The 23509-nt window shown below is 47.7% G+C and overlaps 1 protein-coding gene across 1 annotated transcript in view; it reads right to left on the bottom strand.

The window, feature by feature from the left end:
• Window positions 1-777: 777 nt before the first annotated feature.
• Window positions 778-23509, bottom strand: part of ITGB5 (integrin subunit beta 5) — a 62892-nt gene continuing 40160 nt past the window's right edge. Inside the window, exons 11-15 of the mRNA XM_009571527.2 lie at window positions 7359-7581; window positions 6540-6643; window positions 3265-3381; window positions 1931-2097; window positions 778-1363 (exon numbers count right to left, since the gene is read on the bottom strand). Of these exons, the coding sequence (XP_009569822.2) occupies window positions 1268-1363; window positions 1931-2097; window positions 3265-3381; window positions 6540-6643; window positions 7359-7581 (707 nt within the window). The 3' untranslated portion in view covers window positions 778-1267. The remainder of the gene's footprint in view (window positions 1364-1930; window positions 2098-3264; window positions 3382-6539; window positions 6644-7358; window positions 7582-23509) is intronic.

Below are 23509 nucleotides of genomic sequence, written 5' to 3'. Positions count from 1 at the left end.
ATGATCTGTTCAGGGTGAAGAGACAAGAAAAAAAAAGAAAAAATAAAAGGAAAAAAAAAGAAAAGCAGGCAGTTGCAATTGCTCTGGCTTCTTTCCCCTGCCGGCGGCTGCAGCCCTGCTGCAGTCTGTACAGATTTAAAGCTGCAGCTGTCAGCTGGGGTAACCCAAGCCCCAGCTCTAGAAGGAAACAGATGAGGCTGGGGAACAGTTTGAGGGGAAAAAAGGGAGACTCAACAAAACTAAAGCAAAACCATAATGTATTTTGTGAAGCAACAACACCAGGTTTTATTGAGCTTCCTTTTCAGGCTCAGGGCGCCCTTACTTTTCCAGCCAGGCTCCACTGGACCTTATAGCTTTAGTAAAAAGTCAGAGGTCTGGATGAGCTGCTGTGTGCTCCCAGCCACCCTCTTGCAGACACCCAGGCCAAACACCTACTTGTACTCCCCATGGAATGGGTGTTTCATTTAGTTTCCTCAGCCTGAAGTCCAGCTTCCTTCAACTCCCACCCGTTTCCCGTTGGTTTAACACCACCAGCACAGGGCAGGAGCTCTTTGTGGCACTCCCCGCCCTGGGTCAACACCAAGGTATTAAATCAAGATAGCTTTTGTGGCAGTTACTGTGGCTCCAGCCCCTATTTTTATAGCCAAGCGTTGACTGATAAGGCTCTATTAATATATCAATCAGGCAGCATCCTTGCGTTTGCAGGAACAAACCCCTGTTCAGTCCTGTCAGTGCTGGGGGGGCTCAGCACAGAGATGATGAACTCTACTCACAGCATCATATATGCACAACAGTTTTATTTTGGTTTTTTTATATAAAAAAAAATCCTAAAGACTGCAGAATTCTTGTATCCTAATTTCTTACACAAATGCTTCCAACACCCTCTTCTTTTTAAGCTAATTCCCTCTAACAACTTGCGATGGCGTGGGTTCCCCTGATTTTGACCTAGTCCCCCTTTCTAATGGGATATGTCTAAAGCTGCAATATGGCACTTGGTTGGCTTAGTTGGCAGGTTTATTATATCCAGAAAGCTGGGTACGGAGTCTCACATGGCTGAGTCCATCAGCACAGGCGGGGAGCCTGCTTCGTGTCCGTGCCTCCAGAATGAACCAGACTTTTCTCCTTACTGTGCAAATAACAGGCTTTGGTCATCGACCAGTCCTGTCGTAAGGGATTCTCGTCCTTGGAGAGGATCCCATCTTCAAGTGGGGAAGCAGCACATACAGTCAAGCAATTGTCCACAGCAGTCCCAGGTGCTGAGATCCCATCAGTCAACTGTACCGTTGTAAGACTTGTTGAGCTTGTTGAATGTGAACTCTACGTTATGCGTGGAAATAGGCTTTCGGTAAAGAGGATTGGATGCCTTTGAAGAAATGAATGGACAAAAAGAACAAAGGTGAGGAGCAAAGTCCGTGTCATGGTGAAAATGTGTATAATCCCTGCTTCCTGTGCCAATCAATTTGGAGATACCACTGCATTTGGCTTTGACTGAAATGTGCATTCAGATCCAAAAGCAGTGTTGTTTGCCTGTAGTTCATCCACCTTCTGTCCTGGCTGCAGGCACAGGTGATGACCTCAAATGCTGAGTACTAAAGCCTCCCAGAAGGGCTCCCTTGTAAAACTGACCAACATGACTGCCGCCAGTCTGAGCTCTGTCCCTGCTCTCCTACCCTCTTCAGCCCTCCAGCACTGCTGGGAAATATATGATGAAACCAAAGGCTGGGTGTAATATTGCAGAGTATTTGTAACTTCCCAAGGTGAAAGACGGTGCGATGTGCCGGGTTCTGAAGCCCTGCTGCGAGGGAACATAGAGCACAGGCATCTGTAGCCCTCGTGCCTGCCACCCTTTTCCATCCCTGCAGAGCTGTTTGCTACTGGCGCATCTTGATAGCCTCCTCGTATGCCAGCAGTAACCCTGCCCCTGGCTTACCATTTCATATCTGGCCCGGGAGCGTTCACTCTGGAATCGGTCGAACTCCCGTCTGTCGTGAATGGTGACAAGCAGCTTCCACAGCCCCAGCAGGATGATGCCGATGAGTACCACGCTGCCGATCACCGCCAGTACGATGGTCACAGCGCTGGGGGCTGAGCTGCATGCTGGTAATGAGGATGAGAAGGTAATTAGCTCTGATGTGAGTATATCCTGGATCACGATACTAGAACGCAACGACCCGGACTGCAGCCACTGAGCAAGTGACCTCAGCACAGTGACTAAATTAAAAAAAAGCAGCAGCAGCCCTCTCTGAAACCAAAGGGATTTTTTTTTTTTATTAAATATATTTCTGGATAGAGGCAGGTAAAAGGCACAATTCTCACAGACATCACCGGGGCTGGGATATCACATAGTTCTGCAGGAGAGGAGCAGTGCTGCAGTACCACCATCACCAATGACATCTCGTTTTAATGCTGGGTAACCCATGTGGGACACACAGGGTTAAGGTGCCTCTGGCAAAAGCCAGCTCAGCTTCTGGCCCACATGGAGGCAGGTGATCACTAGGCACTAAATAAGTACGTTAACTGCCAGCTAATCAACTGGTCTTTCAATTAAGCGCAAGCCGCAGCACAAACAAAATAAAACCTGCGATATCTCGGTCTTTCCCATACTGGCCTGTGCCTCAGAGGACCAGAGCAGACTGTGAGAAGCTACTGCTGAGTGCTTGCCAGCTTATCCTGTAACGTGCGGTTTTCTTTCAGAAACTGCATTACATGTGATTTAAATAATGCTGGGAAGCACAGCTGCCTGTGGCAGCCTGGGGAAGGCAAGCAGGGACACACAGCCTTTACACTGCCTGGACCAGAGCTAGCTCTGTCGAAATGCAGAAAATTCTGTAGGTGATGTCAGGCTTTCCTAACATCCCAACTTCAGAGCAGCAGCACCAAGTGTGCCCTTCTGATTCTTTTTGCTCCCAGTGCTATATCTCCAAATCAGCACACGGCATACTTTTTGCTACATAAATAGACTGGGTTTAAGTTCAGCACTTCAAGCTGGCAGAAGCCCCTTCAGCCCCTTGCTAGCACTGCTGGCGGATGCTGGTGGTTCAGGTGTACGTTTCATGCCCAGAGCCCCTATTTTACTGAATTGGGAGCATTTGGAACTGGGTTTCAGCACTGTGAAATGCCCTACTTTTTTTAAAATCATGCCAGTTCACCTGCTTGCATATGCCTTCATGCAGCCATCGGAACCAGCCTTTCTGCCCCCAGCAGCCTGTCACCTCTTGTGAGGCAACTTATGCTTATTAAAGGGAAACCCAAGGGAGGACCAACCTGGCTCTTTGAGGACGGTGAGGTTGGATTTCCCACTGGCAAGCTCTGAGTAGGTGAACTTCATGACACAGTTGTTCACTGGGTAGGCACAGAGGATTGCGTTGGGGTCATCCGTTTCTGAAACAAGATGCAGAGGAATAGAGTTTTTTTGTTTTGTTTTGTTTTTATGTAAAAAAAAATCCTAAAGACTGCAGAACTCTTGTATCCTAATTTCTTAGACAAACGCTTTCAACACCCTCTTCTTTTTAACCTAATCCTCCCCTAACAAGTTGAGATGGTGTGAGTCCCCATGATTCTTGACCCAGTCCTCTTTTCTAACGGGGTATGTCCAAAGCTGCACTATGGCACTTGGTTGGCTTAGTTGGCAGGTTTATATTAGGAGTTAGCAGTTTTCTGCATGCTAAGAAGGGCTTCCCACAGGTGACTGGGAGTGGAGGAATGGGGAGCGAGCCTGGAAAGCAGCACAGTTTGATCATGATTCATGCAAATTGTAACTAAGCAGCCTCTAGACTTCCTGCTTAAGAAAAGTTGGCACTCAGCAAACATTGCATGGCAAACAGAGGCAATGTCACACGTACACACACATACATCCTTAGCACAAGTCTGCTTAGGCAATAAATGCTGTTTTCTTATTAATTTGCTACATTTCTTGAAGAGTGGAAGCTAAAGAGAAAGCGAGGGGCAGAGATGCAGCCTGCGAGGACACGATGGGGCCAGCAGCAGCAGCAGCTCACGGTTGGCTCATGCTCCAGCTGTGCTGACTGGCTCCAGCGCTGGGAACCTTTGAGAAGTTTGTTTTCAAAGGGCGAGACAGAAGATGAAAACGGGGAGGGGAGGAGGGAGTGAGGGGGAAGGGAGGAGTTGGTTGGAGGGGACAATAAGGAGGTGAGGGATTTGCAAGAAATGCAACCATTTGATTCCCCTGCCACACAGGTGCTGTTTGTTTGCCTGTTTAACGTACCGTGGCACCTGGCAGAGCCTGTCACTGCTCTGGTGACTATAAAATGCTTCCTGAGGAAGACTGCTTCATGAAAGCAATTAAAAAGTTTCAGCAAAGCTATCACCTGAGATTTGCAGCTTTAGCTCCAGGGGTGATTCCAGCGGAGCCACCGCCTGGCACAGCCACAGCTCATGGGGTGTCCCTGCTGCAGGGACAGTGCCTGAAGGGAGATGGGGTAACACCTCTGTCCGTGCCAGGTAGCTCTGCAGGAGCACGTCTGTAGGCCTGCATGGACAGAGAGTTTCAATGGTGAGGAAGGGATTTGCACACCCAGTGTTGTTGGCTGGCAAAGGTGTGACTTTGGCTTGAGCACCCAAGAAATTTCTTCCCACAGCACTCCTCCTCGCTCATATCCATACCTGTCTGTCACACTGAAAAATGATCACGTTAATGACCACTGGTGTTCCAGCCCTTATCTCTCTCCTGTCTTTCTTTTCAAAGAATCATAGAATCACCAGGTTGGAAAGGACCCACTGGATCATCGAGTCCAACTATTCCTAACACTCCCTAAACCGTGCCCCTCATCACCTCATCCACCCGTCCCTTAAACACCTCCAGGGAAGGCGACTCGACCATGCCTTTGACCTGCTTTCAGTTGAAGGATAAATACTCTCCATTTCAACAGTTCTAAGATCAGATGCAACTGCCCCTCTGGTGAGTCCTGACAGGTGCGGACAAACCTCAGCTGTTCCTACCTTTGGGCAGGAGAATCTGGTCTACCTACACACTCGTATTAAAGACAGGGCCGGAGAAATGCAGACCTATGTCTTCTGTAACAAATACCAGTGTTCGGCCTCTCAGCAGGGACTTTTAACAGCTGCCACATAATACAAAAGCACTTGAACAGCCAGATTTTTACTGAGACTGCTGGTAAAGCAGTCCATAGTGCCCAGAGTCTTTCTCCAGGAATATTTTGCTTTACCCCTTTCTCTAATAGCCCAGATCTCCAAGCCACAAAGTGCCCTGACTTACCTAGATCTTAGCACCACCCCCAATGTGACTGCAGTAGTACAACAGAAGAATAAGGGTAACACCCCAAAATGGATTAAAACAGAAATTTGGCCATGTTTTTCTCTCAAAGCCAAACAGGGGGTGGCAAACCACAGCCCAGCCTCACCTCCCAGGGCACAGTCAGCACAAAAGCTGCCTTTGGTATTGTGCAACACCCAAGCAGGAAAGCTGAGCTTTAATCCCCAGTATTTGCTTGCTCAAAAGAAACACAGACCAGCCAGTTTTAAGCAAAGAGTGTTGTGTGGTTTGGAAGTGCCTTGTAACCTCTTGCAGTGTGCCAGTGTAGGTGCACTCCCCAGTAAACTGCAGGGAGGATGGAGAGAACAAGAGCAAGTCTCCCAAAGGGAGAGGCAGGAAAGCCCCCAGTTGTAATTTTAAAGCTACACACTGTGTGTGAGAGGAGTCAATAGGAAAAACATCATCTGCAGGCTGCTCAGGAGGAAGGGAGAGAGAGAGAATCAGCAAGGTAGAGCAATCCCGTCTCTATAAACTATGGGAAAAGAAGGAGAAAATGTCAGATGGAAAATGTGACTTATCCGTATTTGGTCTAGAAAAAACAGCCTCCCCGTTCCTCCCTCCACAGCCAAGGTCAGGACTGTGATTAATGCCATCACAGCTTGGGTCTACTCTACCCTCCCAAATAGCAACCAGGGACTCCGAGAACGGTGCTTGAAAAGAAGGGGGAGAAAGCCATCTGCTGGGGGATGCACATGTGGGGTGACCTCTAGAAGTAGGCATAAAGGGAAAGAGAAGAGCTTGCCGGTGGGACTTTTAGCAGTCAGTTCCACCAAAGCAGAACTCATCATCTCCAAAACAGCTTTGCTTCCTTTTACAAGCTTACTTCTTCCAAAATGAATTCTCAGAAGATTAGAAAATGCTTTTTTTGGGTGCTACTTTGTTCTTTTGCATTCTCTCACAGCTCGTGTAAACTTCTGTCTCATCTGATTCATCCCACTCTCTTTGCTTCTTGCACTGGCAGCAGTAGCCCTAATACATTTTGATTTTAAGATGTTATTCAAAATTAAAGGGTTTTTTTTACTTCAACATACATTATAGCCTGGAGGGAGGGTCATACATACCCCATATGCACATACATACATATTACATACATGCACATACGTACATACTACATACATACATACATATCTGAATGTCAGATTTTCTTTGAGGTTTTCTTTACAGATATGTCTTGGTGTGGTTAAGAGGAGTTCAACACCTCAGTCATTTGCTCCCACCATCTGCAGCCTTGCTGCTGCGTACTTACCGAGAACATCCACAGTGGTGATGATCTCATCCTTGCAGTGCTTTTGGCAGGTTTGGTTATCAGCCAGTCTTCCTGAGTTAAAAAGCTTGCATTCAATGCAGTCCCTGCAGAAAGACACATGGAGGGGAAGATTAAGCAGTCATCAGAAACGGCATGAACGAAGAGATTCACCTCTCAGAAAGCAAACTCCCCGGTTCTTGGTCTGGAGGCTGCACATCTGTATCACAAGGAGAGTGAAACTTCAGGGCCAAGCATCTCCATCTCAAGGATGGATTTATTCTGAGAGTGGATTCAATGAAGGTGTGAAAACACCTGATAGATCTGGGGACTCTTTGACGTTTGGATGTTGGGAGCCGCATATCAACAGCTGCAAAATCCATCCTGCCTGAGATCAAGGCAGATACCATTGCTGTCCTGCACCAGTCTGGTCTAATGCCCGGTGCACCTCCATCACTGTGAGACAGGCAGGCAGCCCCATCACCTCCTCCTCTACAGCTTGCAGTTCTCTGGGCACAGACATATGCAGCTCAGGGTGCAACAAAACTCAGGTTGCCATCCCTTCCTGCAGAGCAGGACAGCAGTGGAAATTAACAGAGACATGAAGCTCCATGAGGAGTTGGGCAGCAGCGCTTGTTGTTTCTCTATCTGGGATATTCTTAGGTTGCTGAGCATGGGTTCCAAATGGCAAGAGGCTTACCTGGGACTAATCACCTCAGTTAAATGAAGCAGGAGTAATTCTTTAGCTGAAAAGTCTCCCAAGAATCAGATTGCCACCCTTCCCATCAGCAGCAAGTCCCTCCTGAATTCCTCCATGAGTACCTTTTAGTGCTACAGACGCCTGGACAGGTGGGACACTTCTCGCACGTCTCTCCAAAAGCTCCTGGCTCGGTGCATTGACACTTCCCACAGACACAGGTGCCTCTGCCGCTGCACATCTGCCCATCGCTGGAAACACAGCTGTCTGTCTCAGTGGAGCAGTTGCAGTTGTCCCCGATGTAACCAGCATGACACTTGCACTCCCCGCAGTGACATTCTCCGTGGCCTGAAATAGAGCGCAGGAGGAAGGTGTGAGCAGATGTCCCTGCATAGGAGGAACTAGCAGCCCAGCAGGGAAAACGACCTGAGAGGCTTTATTTGGCAGAGTAACAGACAGCACCTAGATTTCAAATAATTATCTACATTTTGCAGCAAAAAATATCTAGTCCCAGCTCCACCAGCTTCCCTCTATAGCTGCTCAACACAAATGGGCCCCTCTCCCTTCCTAGACAGGACAGAGTGGCCAGGATAGGGACACAAACTCTCCTTGGGAACAGAACAGCTCCCTTCAAGCAGACACAGCCTACAAATGGACAAGCCTATTTCCATCCAAAGTCCATGCAAGGAGCAACCACCTACTATTGCAGAACCCAAATAAAATTAGCTGGTGGAGATCACATGCTCCAGCCAGGTGTCACACTAGTAACTCTTATTTTCCTGTCACTGAGTCCCCAGCTCTTCCTAAGCATCACTCACCTTCACCTGTGCGCCCACCTGAAGGTTCTGGCTAAGCCAAGAGGGTTATCTGCAGTTTAGTCCCACAACTTCCACTGCTACTGGGGTAGCAAATATATTCAGGCTGATGAAGGGTCTCTGACATCAACTTTCAAAATACTGCTTCTCAGACTAGGTACATCCACCTCAGAGGCATGGCACTGGGCAGACAAATGCTTTGGGGCACCAGAGGATGTGGCAAATCTCACTGCTCAGTGCATGAACTGGACAGGAGGCAGCACAACCAGGCTGCAGCCAGTTTTCTGTCTTGCTACAGCATTGGATTTTGCTTGCCGAGACACTGTGCCAGTGAATGAGGGACCCAAGCCACACTTCCAGCCTAGTCTTCTCCAGGTCATACCACTCAACAAGCAATTTTCTCTTCCTCCACGCTTCTATGTCCACTGTGGACCCTGAGCTATAGAGGGCGTTCCTTCAAGGGCTTCCATGTTTACTGGGCTGGCTGGTGTTTTGTATGAATTAATCTCTTTTTTTTCTATCTACATTGAGAGATATGGAGATGGGAATGGAACAGTGATTCCTTACTGGTTTTGAACCCAGAGTTTAGCAGCAGAAAGCCTCTAGCAGGTTAACTACTTCATTAGGTCTTTCCTACCCTCCCTTCCTAACAGTTTTTCTTCAGAAGTACTCCCCAAAACCTTAAAAAAAAAAAAAAAAAAAAAAAAAATTAACAAGCACCATCTTTTGTGTCCAAGTGAGACCTCTGTGTCCCAGTCAGTACCATGAAGGTTGCTGGGAGCTGAATCTCCCCCAGGGAGTAGATCAGGGCAGCTCACAGCAGAGGTGGATGAAGAAACCAATCCAGTTAGGGCACTCTTCTGCTGGAGCATCCCCTTACAGCTATGAGGTTTAGCAACGGGCTGAGAAAGTAAACAGGCTCCAAGGCTTTCAGTGACGCTAAGTGCAGTGGCTGGCTGCCAAGCATCTGGTTTCAGAACGGCATCCATCAGCAAGCTGGAAATTCTGCTTGAATTCCTCCTTGGTCGGTCCCTAGGAGAAGGGATGCCTTTGAAGGCACAGTTTATAGAACTGAAGGGTTTGTATACAAGGCTCATCAGCAACCTAATTACAGTTCAGCTTTCCCACTGGAAACAGCCTCAAGCGCCTCAGAGAAGACAAATTATATACATGCTCCTTTCATCAGCATAAAACCACCGAACTCCCTGCCTCTCCCATGGCTGCCAGAGAGGCTGTGGATTGTCAGGCTGTATCTCTTGCCAAAAGTCACGGGAGCACCTTCTGTTTTACTAGGAATCTCATACATCCCAGCACAGTGCAAGTTGCCCTCCTACAGCCCTTTTTTGCACTCCCACCGTTTGCTTTGGATCCAGCCTGCAAACTCAAACATTACTAGACAGAGGAGATTATGTTTCCAAGATCTCTAGAGGTGACCTCCTTCCCTGCCTACATCTGACGGAGATTAAAAATCCCTCACTCTGTTTGCCTTCATGACAACATCCTTACCCTTTCCCCGGACACTTTGTACAGATTTGGCTTCCCTACAAAGCTCTGGTATTGAGCCCGTGGACACAACTCTGTCCATCACCGCTGCAGCTCGGGGCGCAGCTGCAGAGCAGGGACACCCTGCACCCTCCACTTCACAAGTGAAATGAATGAGGTGACTGCCTTTTATTCACCATTAATTTAGGTGATGGGGTTCTCGCACACAGCAACTTTGGTGCCTCCATCACAATGCATGTGTCCAAATTAGCTATAAATCACACTGGGCACTCTTTTCAAGGAATCCAAAGCAGCTGGCCCTGGGGCTCTGTGTACATGGCATTTAGTAAATCTGCTCACACTTGAATTTGAGCTGTGAAGGCCAAGAGAAGCAAGACAATTGCATTCACACAACCGCATGGTACTGACCCTTGGGCAGAGGGATGGAGCCCCTGCATTGTCAGCCTTAGCTCAGTACTCCTTGGGCACCACAGAGCCCAGCACAAGATGCAAATCCATTGGAAATCCATCTCTGGATGTGTTACTGCTCATGATATAGATCAGTTTTTAAAGCCATGAATGCCAAGCCAGTATAGGAGGCTAGAAAGCCTGTGTGTCCTTTCCAGTCCCTGGTATGCTGGAAATGGAGCCTGGAATGACTGTCCCAGGGAAGGGAAACAGCCATTTCCAAATAACGCATCCTATTAAAACTCTGTGATTGGAAAATTTAAGAAACAGCATCTTAAAGCAAACAATTTCTTTCGAAATGGATGAAGAACAAACTCTTCTATATTAGAGTGATCGTGCAGGGTGTTAGCTTGAAATTTAAAAACATGTTGAAATATGTTTTCTGCCTCAGCCGCACTGGCTCAACACACAAGTAGTCACTGGCTGAAGCTCGTCATAGGAATGTGCCAAGAGTGGGAATTTCCATGTTGACCTTTAGAAGCAAAGATATTGCTGCCTGCATCAGCCTGAAAGAGTGGCCACTCCTGCAAGCACCGTAAGTCCACTTCTGTTGCATTCCATCTACCTCCCACATAGCCTGAAGAAAGGTGGTGAGTGGGATACATTTATTTCTTATGCAGCTGTCACAAGTCAGCCCACTTAACATCCACCCAGAGCACTCTGTCCTCTTGCTCAGGAACAGCTTGAGAGTAGTCCCAAGGTAATGTGGCATGCTGGTCACAGCAAGTCTTTCGGTGATGGTGACCCATTCGGTGATGGTGACCCAGACTGGAGGCTTGCAGCATGCAGAGTGCTACCTGGTACTCCTATTTCACAGCAGAATTTGCTGCACATTTCCAGTCTCTGCTATCCTACAGTCAAATCCAGTGCTGATGTGGTTAAGCACTCTCTGTGGCATGTAAGATCGTGCCTGCAGGAAGCCTTCCGCCACTATACCAACGATGAACCTAGTTTCACTTCCCAGTTGTATCCTCGAGGAGGGTGTGTTCCAAGACAACTCTGCACCAGCAGAAGTCTCATGGTGCAGGACATTATCCTGGATTTTAACCCCCTGCACCCTTTGAGTTTGCATGTTCTCTATTAAAGCTGGTTTGTGAAGCCAAAGGACGTTAATTATGTTCTCCAAACATAACATGAGATGTTTTCTTCTGTTCCCATTCTTGAAATGAGACGATCTTAGACATTTAAAAGATCCAGATCTAACTGGGTAATGAAATGCTCCCTCTGAATTTGATAACATACTTTCCGTCCAGCTGTTGATTGTTGCGGGGTGTAACATAAAACACGTCAAGGAGGCTGCAGAAACACGCTGGGAGGGTGTAGCAGAGGAAAGCAATGCTTCTGGGATCAAAGAGCAGTCCCCAGACTAGGTTTGGACTAGTGTGGGCTTCAGTAGGTTGAGAGCCACAGATTGCACTGCTGCTTGGAGGCACTTTCTTCTCAAGGAGGTCACTGAGGTGGACCGAGACCCGCAGCCCAGCTGGTCGCTCTGCCTCTCCCTGCTCTGAAGCACATCCCCATCCCAATGCCGTGCCCCGGCTGGGTTACACATCTCACTGTCACTCAGGCAGCTTTTGGCAGGACATCCAGTTGTCCTCATTTCACCCCAGCTGCCTCTGTCTCTCCTCCGCAGCTGCCCGACAGGATGACAGCCGCAGACCAAGAGCCCTCTGCACTCGCCCCAGTGCTGCACAAACCCGGCTTGGCAGCCCGACACCAGTGCACTGTGCCACAGCTCCGGTCCCCGAGCCAGGTGTTTGCTGGCAAGAAGGAATTGGGATAGTGGATTCTGGCAGAAACTTCCAGCCTCTAACCCTGATTTCATCCCAGGCTTCCTGACTGACACGTGGGACCCCCCAGTGGCTGTGTGCTTGGCAGGACAGCCCACCTGCCCTCCGCAATGACCCAGTTTGTCTTGTAGCAATAGCACCAACCGCGGCTGCACCAAGAGGTCTGAAGCTCAGTGCACTAAAAGCTCTGTTGCTTGGCCTTTTGATAGGTAGAAAGTGGTTTTCATAAAGCCCCCTACTACTGGGGAGTACAAAATTATGCAAAAATACCAGCTTTCTTTTGAGAGAAATAAAAAATTATCCCACCTTTTATGGAGGGGGAGAAAGGGCTGGAAAACAAGGCCCTCCAACACTCCTTCTTCCCCTCTAGCAAATGAAATTTATGTGCCTATGAAACAAGAAAAAAAAAATCCTCATGATTTTTAAGCCACTTTCTTGGTTTCTGAGCACTCAGGATGGGAAAGATCATACTGCATTTTGTTCCCACTAAATCAAGTCACTTATTTTTGTGCCTCCGTGTTCATATCCAGGCTTTGAGTCAGGACCTTCAAAATGCTGTGCTTTTGTCATTTTCAGTTACTTGAACAATTAGTTTGAAAAAAAAGCCCATAAAAAAACCCACAGGAAAACCAATTAAGATAAATACGTTATGGCAAGCCATTTCCAGGTTCCCCAGTGCCATCCTGTTAAGGAGCCCTGGCCACTGTGCCCATCGCCCAGAGAGCACCGGTGCAGAAGTCACACATTGTTTGTTCTCCTTAGGTGTGAAGGCACCAAACACATGTGCTTACGAAAGAAGAAGCAGTCAAACTCTAACAACATGGGGCACTGCTTGAGCATTGGTTTTCTACCAGACTATGCGATCTCCCAGCAAAAGCATCCCATGTCTACAGGAGAGACTCCAGAAACAGCACATTTTGAGTGGGAGGAAGAGGCTTTGAACACTTGGAAAACATAGACCTTTCTGCTTGGAAAAGGGCTATGGTATGACATCGTGCCTGCTAAGGCAAATAAATTATTGACTTCCCCACTAATCTCTTTCCATGACTCAAAGCAGCCGGCGCTGCACGGCGAGAGGCCAGGCCAGGCAAGGCAAGGCAAGGCAAGGCAAGACAGCCTGCGGCACAGCTCAGGTTCATGGCGCCGTCCTGCTGCCAGATGGTCGGCACCAGTAGGAAGCCAGAGAGAGCTCAGGAGATTTTAAATAGTGGGGACAGGCTTAGGATCCATTCCCTGAGTCCCACTGATCTGGCAGGGAAAGAAAGGGCGCGAAGCTGACAGAAGCATCCTGAACTCCTGGAATCCACAGAGCATAACAACCTCCTTGTGAAAAAGGAGGCTATTATATAATTAGAGACAGATAAATGTTAAGGGTCCAAGGTTTCTCTGCCAACTCAAACGCATCCAGTGTTCGCCTCCATTCACATCAGACAGAGCTACGCACATTCATTTATCCATAACGAAACAACAGAACAAACATTAAGAACCTAGTAAAAATAAATAGTGCTTTTCTGTATGTTATTTACACCAGACACCATAGATCTGTGTATCTTCCCACTGCACTGATTTCAATGGATATTTTTACCTCAAAGCATATGGGTTTGGCCCAGAATCAACAAGGCTTTAAATAAACCTTTATTTCAATCCTAGCACTGGTTGAGCCCATCAGTCATCAAAAATAGCATCAGAGAGGAAGACTAATGAAACCAAAAGTGAAGGAATAAATATATGTTTGAGCTGCTAATTCAGCCTTGAGCCCCTTCACCAGCTCCCCATTACTGCCAGCGTCGCCCACTATGTAGCACTGGAGTTACAAAACAAAAAACCCCTCAGCCCCACAGCTTCTCACACCCTTGGAAACTTCTGGGTTAAATGAGAACCTGGCAGGGAAAACAGAGCTTTGGAAACTGCTGTCTCATGAAGGCAGCTAAAAGCAATCCGGGGGCAGGCGGACTTCCTGCGGCAGCCCTGGCCAGCCTTTCCTTATTTTCCTTGTCTCTGTCACAGAAGGGGAGCTGAAACGTAATCACGAGATACAGCTTATGATCCACCAAAAAGCCAAATTGGGCAGCTAAGAGTCATTTCCTGAAGGAGATCTAAAGCTGCATTTCTTAAAATAAAACCTTCCTCTTTTTTTTTTTTTTTTTTTAAAGTCAGCTCAGCACTCCACAAATCTCTCGACTGAGCGCCTCTGCCGAGCCTGCCACACGTGGCCTTTTGGATAATGACCCTGAGCTGGGAACTGGAGATGTTAGGTCCTGCTGCTGACTCTGCTACTGATACAGGGAGCGACATGGGGCAAGGGCTGCTGCCAGAGCCTCCCAGAGATGCGATACTTCATCCCAAATGGGAGCAATGGGGATGGGAGTGCTTGTTCCTTTTGAGCCCTGGGTCCAAATACCATCCCACTAAACTGGGCACGTGCTCATCCTCGGCTTCATTACCCTTCAAGTACCTGACATGGAAGGCACTGCAAAAGCTGCTACAAATTCATATTATTGCTTAACCTAGGAATAATGGGGGGGAACCCTCTAGTTTTTCCACTTCTTCCGTTTCCCTCTAATCCTCTAACTCAAAAAGGGCTCTGTCCTGCTACCTTTTATCATCAACCTCAATCCCTTCTGATGTAGGTGTCTGGGTCTCCCACGGGATGCACCAACCATGGCGCTCCTCTCTCCAGCCAACTCTGGCCTTGCAGCAAGTTAAGGAATTTCATCGGCAATCCCTGAATAGATGGGTTGCAGTGCATGAAGACCCCTCGCTGCAGCTCCCATTATTTGTTTTCCTTCACCACAAAAAGCTCAACAAAGAAACATGCCTGGCAAAGAACCGTCTCCATGTGGCTCTCACAACCCTGCTCAGATACCACCAACATCCATGGGTCCACAACCAGGAGCTTCCTGCCGACTTATATAATTCTTGGCCCATCTCTTAGCTCAGGTCTGCTTACACAACTCTACATTTAGCCTTCAGCTTTTGTCACCATGAAGGCTCTGGAAGATTTAGAAGGATGAGGGGACATACGGTGACCATGTATTAGGTGGAATGCAGATAAAGGGGTTGGGAAAAGCTATAGTGCTGCGACCATTTCACCGATGCATGGTGGCTTCAGGAAGAATGACCATCTCCCTGTTCTGGTGTCCGAGCAGGTTCCTACCACTTTCTACCACCCAAAAGCCTCCAAATTTGTTCTTAAAACTTGGCTCCAAAACAAAGCAGCACAACCCCAAACACCTAACTTTAGGGCCAAATTATATGGTTCAGGTCCACCCTCCAAAGAAAAAGCAGGCTAATTCCCACCCAGATGAAGCCCAAATGGGCTGAATGTCCTTTCATCTGGACCTTATTAAGAGGAGTGGGCTCTGAAGCAGAGATTCTCTCTCTGCAGAAGCCAGTGCTGTGGGAGCTTTGCCCAGTTCTGTGTCTGGATGTGAACACACAATCTGGTGCAAGTTCACCAGAGGTCCATGGGTTTGGAACAGATTTCTCCCTTCCCAAAGAAGCTGAAAGAAGTCAGAATATAATTAAAAATAAAACAAAAAGAAGAGAGAAAGAATGAACTGATATCCTGTGCTGCACTTCCCTTTTCGTCAGTTGTTTAGATTCAGTTTTTTAAACCAAACTAAGCAGAATTCACAGGTTGTCAGTGCATGTTAACAAGAAATGCAGAGATTCTGGATCTTGTTCACCTGCTGGTTTGAGGCTTCATACTCCTCTAAACCCCAAACAGAGTATTCATTTCCCAATGTTTATTTCTATTAATAATTCTCATAGTAATTTCTAATATTCCCTAATATAATAGAAGGATCAAATGCATACACCAAACGTGGTGCGATGCTGGCTATAAAGATAAAGCATTCATTCTAAGACCATCTCCTCTCTTCGAAGACTGAGAAAGTGATGAGCCGTGTTTACATCTTGTTTTTCTTTCAGAGATTTCTGCTTTCTGAAATAGGAAGTTTCTGAGCACAGAAGGGTGTGGCTGCAGCAGCACAGTGGGGTTTAGGTACGTGCAAGCGCCATCAGATGACACCTCCAGTTGTGACTCACACTGTGCTGATTTAAGAGCAGAGACCCAAAGATATGATCTTTAAGGTCCCTTCCATCCCAAACTGTTCTCTATGATTCTATGACAGAGCTCTGGCTGCCATAAAGCTCTGGAAGACGTCACTTCTTTATTCTTTAATTCTGCCCTGGCATTTAATGCCTCATTAGCATGCATTAGTGCTTGCAAAAGGTCTGCTCAAGGACAAGGAGAAACCCCAGTGAAAAGAGGCAGGAACAGCAACGCTCTGTGAGGGTTGGTCCTCCAAGGAGCCGCTGCCAAATCTGGGGAGAGCTGCAAGACTTTGACAGCAATGAGGGCCCAGGCAGGGGGAAAGGAGGGGGAAAAGAGAGACAGCCTTGCCCTTCCGTGCCAGGAATGGAAACTGGTGAAGCAGTACTCGATATGCTGGGGAAAAGAAGTCCAACTCAACTGTGTTTTTGGTGTGAACAACCCTTTGCAAGAGCAAGGCAGGGCAGGCAGTGTATACTTGCTGCCAGAAACACAAAAGATGAAGAATCAACACAGCATTGGGCAGAAACATGAACAGAAATATCATTTGTATTCCCATGAGAAACGCAAAGATCATTGAATATCTCAAGTTGAAAGGGACCCATAAGGATCATAGAGTCCAACTCCTAAATAATCAACAATATAATGGTAATGCCTGGTGGTATAATACCTACTATTGCATTCATTTTTTGTGAAAGAAATTCCAGGGAGTATAGAGCACAGATCATTCTAGCTAAGAACCATTCACCTGCACTGAAACACAGCCTCCTCTGACCTGACACACAGCAGCTGCACTGGGAAACAGGGGAGGTTGTTAGCACAGCAATTAGAGTGAGGAGCCAGACATTTTCACACGCTGCAGCTACAAGCAATGGCTGTGCTTTCACAGGTTACATCCAGCCAGTGGGCAAGAGTCATCCTGTGCCATCTGCCCCAGCCCAGTGGCCATCTGAACCTCTAGGGAATCTTCAGCCTTCTTGGGAGCAGGACAGGAAGGTGCATGCTCTTGGAGGAGAGCAGCACATGTCTTGGGATTGAACTTAAAAGAGAACAGAAACTGGGTAAAGGGGAAAATATAAATCTGGAGAGGAAGCAGAAGAGAAAGATTGGGGAAGGGAGGAAATAATGCCCCAGGGTGAAGCGGCAGGGTGGTTTCAAGAGCATCCCAGGACCAGAGATATGAGGAAATACATGAACTGAGTCATTCCCATGCTCTTCCACAAGGCCATCAGAGATTTGTGTGCCAGGGAAACAGAGTATTCATGAAGATGAAATCTGGGACACAAACATCTCCCACGTGGCTCTCAGCCCCTTTCTACACCAGGGCTCTCAGCCACAGCTCCTAGAGATGAACACAGAATTACATGTGACACACTGCTGAATTTGGTAGCGTAAGGCAGAGACCTGCAAAAAGCAAAGGATCTGCTGGGAGGGAGAGGATGGCTGCACAGATGCCAGCAAGACAACAGTAAGGGCAGGTCCCTCCAAAAAAGGTAGGTTTCCATCTCTCTTGCCTTAGGGCTGCCGAGAGGAGGGATCTTGTGCTTTAGTGAAAACCCATCCTCCCAACCCAAAAAGTCTGCACTGGTAGAGGTTGTGTTTTTAAATATAAAATCCTCCCTGGATTCTCTGTTGCAGGTAACAAGCAGAGCACTAATAAGTGAGGACAGGCATCAGTGGCCAGGAGTAACACACTGACAAGGCAGGAGTGCCCCTACTTCCCTGCCTCTAGACAGCCTTCCAAAATAATAGTGCTTGGTGCTCAAGAACCCCTTGCTTGTAAGGAAAATTCGAACACTAAAGAGCAGCTAAACACAGGTCCTGGGGAGTCCCTCTCCACCTTTTCAAACTATCTGTGAGCCTGAATTGGGTGTCCCTGCCTCTCATAGCAGAAGGTGACACCCTGGCTGCAGGATACAAGGGTCACTGTAGGCTGCCCACAGCGGGTAAGCGCACATCCCCATGGTTTATCATTCTTTTCACACTGTACAAAGCATTGAGAGTTTTTTGATGACATTCCCCACTAAAGGCTGAGAGGTTTCAAGTGTTGATCTCAGAGCTCACTGCCCCCAGACCTGGCCTTTCAGGGAGGAACCTGCAGGAAGCAGCCCAGGGATGAACCTTGGGCTCAGCCATCAGCTCCTATTGCTGGTGTGACACCTAAAAGCCAACACCCCATGCATAACAGCAGTGGAGGCCTCCACAGTTCCTTCTCCGCCTGCAGAAATGTTTTTTAAATCACCAGTTGAAAAATCACACTGTGCCTCCCCAAAATGCTGCAAGGGTACTGCAGCCCCCACACTGCAGGAGGTCAAGCAGGAATGCAGGAATGTCAACAACTGGCATCGGAAAAGATCAGGTTTATACAAACATGCTTTGAGGAAGAAAAAGAAAAAAAGAGGAGTTTTTCTTGATTTGGGGCTCAGACGCTGTCATGCAGATAACTGATATTGGACATATGGCAAATAGCATCCATAGGGAGATTGTACACAGGGTGAGAAAGGAATCAGTTCATGCAGGACAGAGGTGAATTCAGTTGGCTGTTCTTCCAGTTAATCCCTCTCGCAGCCCTCAGCCCTGCCTGCCCCAGCTGACCCAGACCTTACATTTATTTAGGCTGACCCACAGAATGGGAGTAAATGGAGCTGACCTAATCCTTACATTTCTTCACTCTAATCCACATGAGAGTAAGTGGAACATACCCAGCTTCACAGTTTAACCCTGAAAGTGTCAGAGGACAGTGGAAGTCCCCCATTTGATTCCTTTCTTATTAAACGTGGTGCAGTCTATATAAATTCTTGTTGAAGCCAAAACGCTTCATAGTTGTGGGGGAGAAATGTAAGCTGGAGAGGTGATGCCCACAGAGCAGCGACACCAGGCATGGGCACTCTGCCTTCGGTTCATCACTGCTATGGGACTCCTGTTATTCAGGAGGATTTTTTTGGTTTATATGCTTCTTCGCAGGTGTGCATGCGTCTCAGAGCAAGAGCTTCTGCTGAGCAGCTTCTGCAGGCAATAAAAGCTAAGGCTGAACAGGAATGCAGCAAGGAAAAAGGCTGTTAGAAAGCTTTAGGATAAACATGCAGCCTGAGTGACTCTTCACCAAATCTTAAAAGAGAGATATTAACATGGTGCCAGTTCCTTGCTACTCATCCGGCCATAACACCCCTCTGGGCTATGCAGCTACTCTGCAGGTAGGAGAACTCAAGGTGCTTGAAATCAGGTTTGTTGGTTGCCAAGAAGGAACGATGGCCACCCTGTGCCCCACACAGTGTGATGACACACACACCTCTCTGCTTTTTAGCCCAACCTCATCTGGTTTTTAGCTTTTTGTCCTGTGTCCTGCTCTTTGGTGGGGAAGAGACACTTGCAGTCCTATAACCCACTGCAACAGAAAAGGGTTTGGGCTCATAAGACTTCACTAAGTTCCGCTCATCCCAAACTGATCCTCCCATGCCCTGCAATCTCACCACCACACACAGCCACTGCCTGGCACCAAATGAGCCACTGACCTGCCCCTAGCAAATGGGACTGCTAACAAAGCAACTGTCACTGTGAAGTTGCACCGCGGTGACCCAAGCTGACACTCCATCCTTTGTTAGCAATATAAGCCTCAAACGTGCTGGCAGACGTGTGCTTCCCCACCCTCCTCAGACCAGGATGTGGGCCAGGAGCAACCTGAGGGGCAGCTACCCCAGAGATGGAGCCACATCTCCCCCACAGCTGCATGGCTCACGGCTGCACAAGCACTTAACAACAACCAAATGATTATATTCAACTTCCATGTCTTACGTAGTCCTTCTGCCTCTGCCTCTCAGGTCTGGCTTTACTAGGCACTGCTCAGTTTCTGCCTTTTTACACAAAATAAATAGAAGTGCCCTAAATCCCCCAAATCAAAAACCTAAAGATAGCAAGAGACATAAAAGAAAACATTGCAAATGTGGTTTAGGCTTCATTCCCTACCTTCTTTCCGCCACAGGCCACCCTCTTCCCTTCTGGCAGGGGTTACATTTGCTTAATGCCACCCCTTCTTGTCACTGCTGCAGGCACAGGCAAGCTCCCCTTCCTCCCCAAACCATGCTCAACCACCACCTGCAACTTGGAAGTTAATAAATCAAATGCTACCCATTCCTTTCTTAACAGCAGCTTCTGGTAAAAGCTCACAGGCTAAGAATGAAGAGAATTAAGACAATAAAAAAATATTAAAGCTGGATCACTTTTTTTCTTACACCTCAGCCTTCAGATGTGCATCAGCATCCTCTGTCCAGGCACTACAACAGGGAAGGTGAATAACAGCTACAGAAGCACGGCATAAGATATGTCCATAGGCACAGTGATTTTTATAGCAACAGGTCCCACCAAAAGCCCCAGGATGGAGATACCAGTGGTGCCATCAAACCTGAACACTGCTCTCAAAGTGCGGGGCTCTATTGCACAACTAAAAACTGCAGTGCTGGCACTGACCAGAGCCATCATCCCACCAGACCTCGCGCAAACACAGCACTGTTAAACGCCACTACGGCGCCCAGGATGGGAAACATCAAAACCAAATTGCAGAAGCAGGAGTGAGATTTCTAATTTGAGGTTGTGTTAAAAAAAACACGAATGTCCTGTCTCACTGGGACTTAGTGCAGGCTAAAACCTCACCACAGTGCTTCCCCATTTAATAAAACCAAGAAAGGGAAGTGGTCAGAAATACGTACTGAGGACTTGTATGTCCTCAGCAGTTTTTGAAGTGGTTTCTGCAGGGAAGTTGGAGCCACATCGCATACCAGCTAGCCTATTCTTTGCAAAATAAGTCGTGGATTTTCAGTCAGCTGTCATTTCCTAAATCCCATCTCAGAAGTGATTCTGGCCCTTCTATGTATTTGCAAATTTGACACCCAATACTCTATTGCTGACCCAAACTTTTCATGTCAGTGGAAGTCCTGCACTGGCAAGTGAGGCTGGACTCCCAGCTCCTGTGCTCCAAGGCATCGCTGTGCTTTACCCAGCCATGATCTTTAGCCGCCCTAAACAGTTAAGATGCTCTCAGCGGCTTAAGAGCTAGTGAGAAGTTGCAAGGCTTCATTTAAAATTGTGCAGTGCTTGTAAATCGAATTTATTGTCAGCTTTTTAAAAAACTGAGAAGAGAAACCATAAAAGACCGGACGTCACAAAGCTGCACCATCAGTGGTCTGTGTGCTGCTCAAGTGGTATAGATTTTCAGACAAGACCTTTTGTGTTTTAGGGGGAGAAATAGCTTGCAGCATGGTGAGCGCTCTTTACCTACGCCTCAGTAGCAATGTTCCTGTGTACAACCACAGTCCTGGGCTGAAGAGTGCACAAATCACCGCCAGACAGGGAGCCAGGTAACAGTGGTGATGGTTAAGGGGAAATTTCTCTAGAGCCTCTTCAGTAGAGATGACAACCCTGCATCTCCCTTCTCCAAAATCCATCTGCAGCACCGAAGCTAATGAAGCTCTGCCTCTGGCAAGCCTGTCTCTCCTCATTAGAGTCAAACTAGTGATGCCCTTGCAGGGGCCTCTCCCCCCTTTTGCCACCTAGTTTTATGGGACCTTCAGGAATGCAATTAGTACTGAGATGTTTCCTCCTTTGTCACACTGCCTGGCAGGCAGTCAAGGGGTTATAAAGCCGCTGGGCGGCACAGCCGGCTGCCCCTTCCCAAGCCCAGCTGTGGGCAGGACGGCAAGGTGCAGGCAGGAGGGATCCCTCCCCCTCTCCGCAGCCACCACATTTCAAAGCAGAGGCCAGAGTGGCATGCTGAAGGTCTCAATGCAAGAGGGTAACTTCTCCATCCAGAGAAACACGGGAGCAAAGCATCTAGGGCTTTGGGAAGCGACTGCCTACCGTATTAGAGCATGATGCTGTGGATAAGCCATTTGCATCTCTTTTGGAGGAATAGCGCACCTCTGTAGCTGTACAGAGAAATACGGTCTCTCCTCATCTTTGATGGCCCTTCCAGAAGCTGGATTAATGGTTTGAAACAGCTATGCTGGAGCTGTGAACTGGACTCGGAGAGCAGCGAGAACAAATGCCACTTTTTAGTGACTGAGCAGCAATGGCTAAGAGTTGGATGCAACTTGAATCAACATTTACAACGTGTTATAAATGAGTCCTTTTCCTGTCCGCCTCAAAGATGTAGGAGGTATTTTAAACTTCCCACAAACAGGAATCAAATTCTTACTCCTCCTTTAGATTATCTCCCACTGAAAATCAGCTTTGCCACTTCACAGCGGGCTACAAAAGGACAGGAGCCATAAGCAGCACTGTCTGCACCCATCTCTCCTCTCAAACACTGACGAAATGAAGTGCCAGCATTTATAAATGGACCCAGGAATGAAGATGCTTTTGCTGGCCAAAGCATTGAGTAGCATGAGACCAGAAGCTCAAAGTTCACTTCTGACTATTTCAAACCCACTGTGTATTTTTTGCCAGGAATACAAGATATCTGAGCACAATCTGCCACCCCGGCCTCTGATGTGGCAGTGACTCAACCAGAATCCTGGGATACTGGATCATAGAAGGAAGAAATGCCCCGGCTGGTTGGTCATGGACTTGTGCCTCTGAGCTGAGGCATGGAAAAAGCATGGCCATGTACATGCAAAGCCATTTGCATAAATAGATATTACTCCTCAGCTTGGAAAACTGTGCTTTCCTCCTCATGATGCCCCAGGCCTCACGTTATGTCGGACTGGCTGCTCTCCCACCTGTTCTGGCCAGGACGGGCGCTCAGAGGCTCTGACACCATCCTGTTCAACAGCTTGGGCAGGTGTAAATGCATTTAACAGGGGACCCCACAGCCCATATGCTAAAATTTGGATTCCTTTGGGGTGAAAATACTGTTCATTATGGTCATCAGAAATCCACTGCAAGGCATGAAGCACCTTCTATGCTACAAGAAGATTCAGGCAGTATAAATGACCACAATGACAAACTCTCCTCACAGGTCCCAGCCAAGGAACTCCTGAGCGAGGATGGAGGCAATGATAATCGGCAGCAAAATGACAGCTCCATCCATGCTGCTATTTTGGTTTCCGCATTTACTAAAACCTGGTGGTCTCCCCTTTTTAGTGGTGACTGAGCCTGCAAGAGCAGTGGGCAGCAGAAGTTGTCCTGAGGAAAAGAGAAGGAAGCAGGATGCCATTTCTCCCCCTTGCAAGAATAAAAGCAGAGACCAGACCTTGCATGACCACCTCGCAGGTCCTGCTGCACCCTATGTGTGACCCAAACTCCTCTTTCTGCTAAGTCTACACGTGCTGCTGGACTGAGATGTTCAGTGCAGAGCTTAATGTGGTCTTTTTCAAGAAGGCCACATTAGCAGTGAGGAGAGAGCACGTGTCGGCTGGAAGCCACCAGAGATGCTTGTATAGCAGAGGGCTGTTCATTAGGGGCAGCTTTGGGCACAGCCCTCTGTGTAAGGCTGGTGAAGTCCCAAGCCTCTTCGGCAGACAAAAACACTTCAAAATGTTATGTCATTGGCATGGTGCTTGCTACAGCTCAGATTTAGCGTCATAACTGCTGGAATTAAAAAAAAACAAAACAAGCCAAAAAAAAAGAAAAAAAGCCAGCAAAACAACAGCAATGGAAATACCAGGAGGCAAAGGGAGAAGCACCCCACCCCACACAGCTGTGCCGGACTCCATCCCACTCCTGAAGCAAAG

Source organism: Cuculus canorus, chromosome 6, assembly GCF_017976375.1.
Source record: "Cuculus canorus isolate bCucCan1 chromosome 6, bCucCan1.pri, whole genome shotgun sequence".
In the NCBI taxonomy this organism is placed as follows: Eukaryota; Metazoa; Chordata; class Aves; order Cuculiformes; family Cuculidae; genus Cuculus; species Cuculus canorus.
Note: the sequence above shows the minus strand (reverse complement) of the source record. Positions and strands in the feature narration are given on the sequence as shown.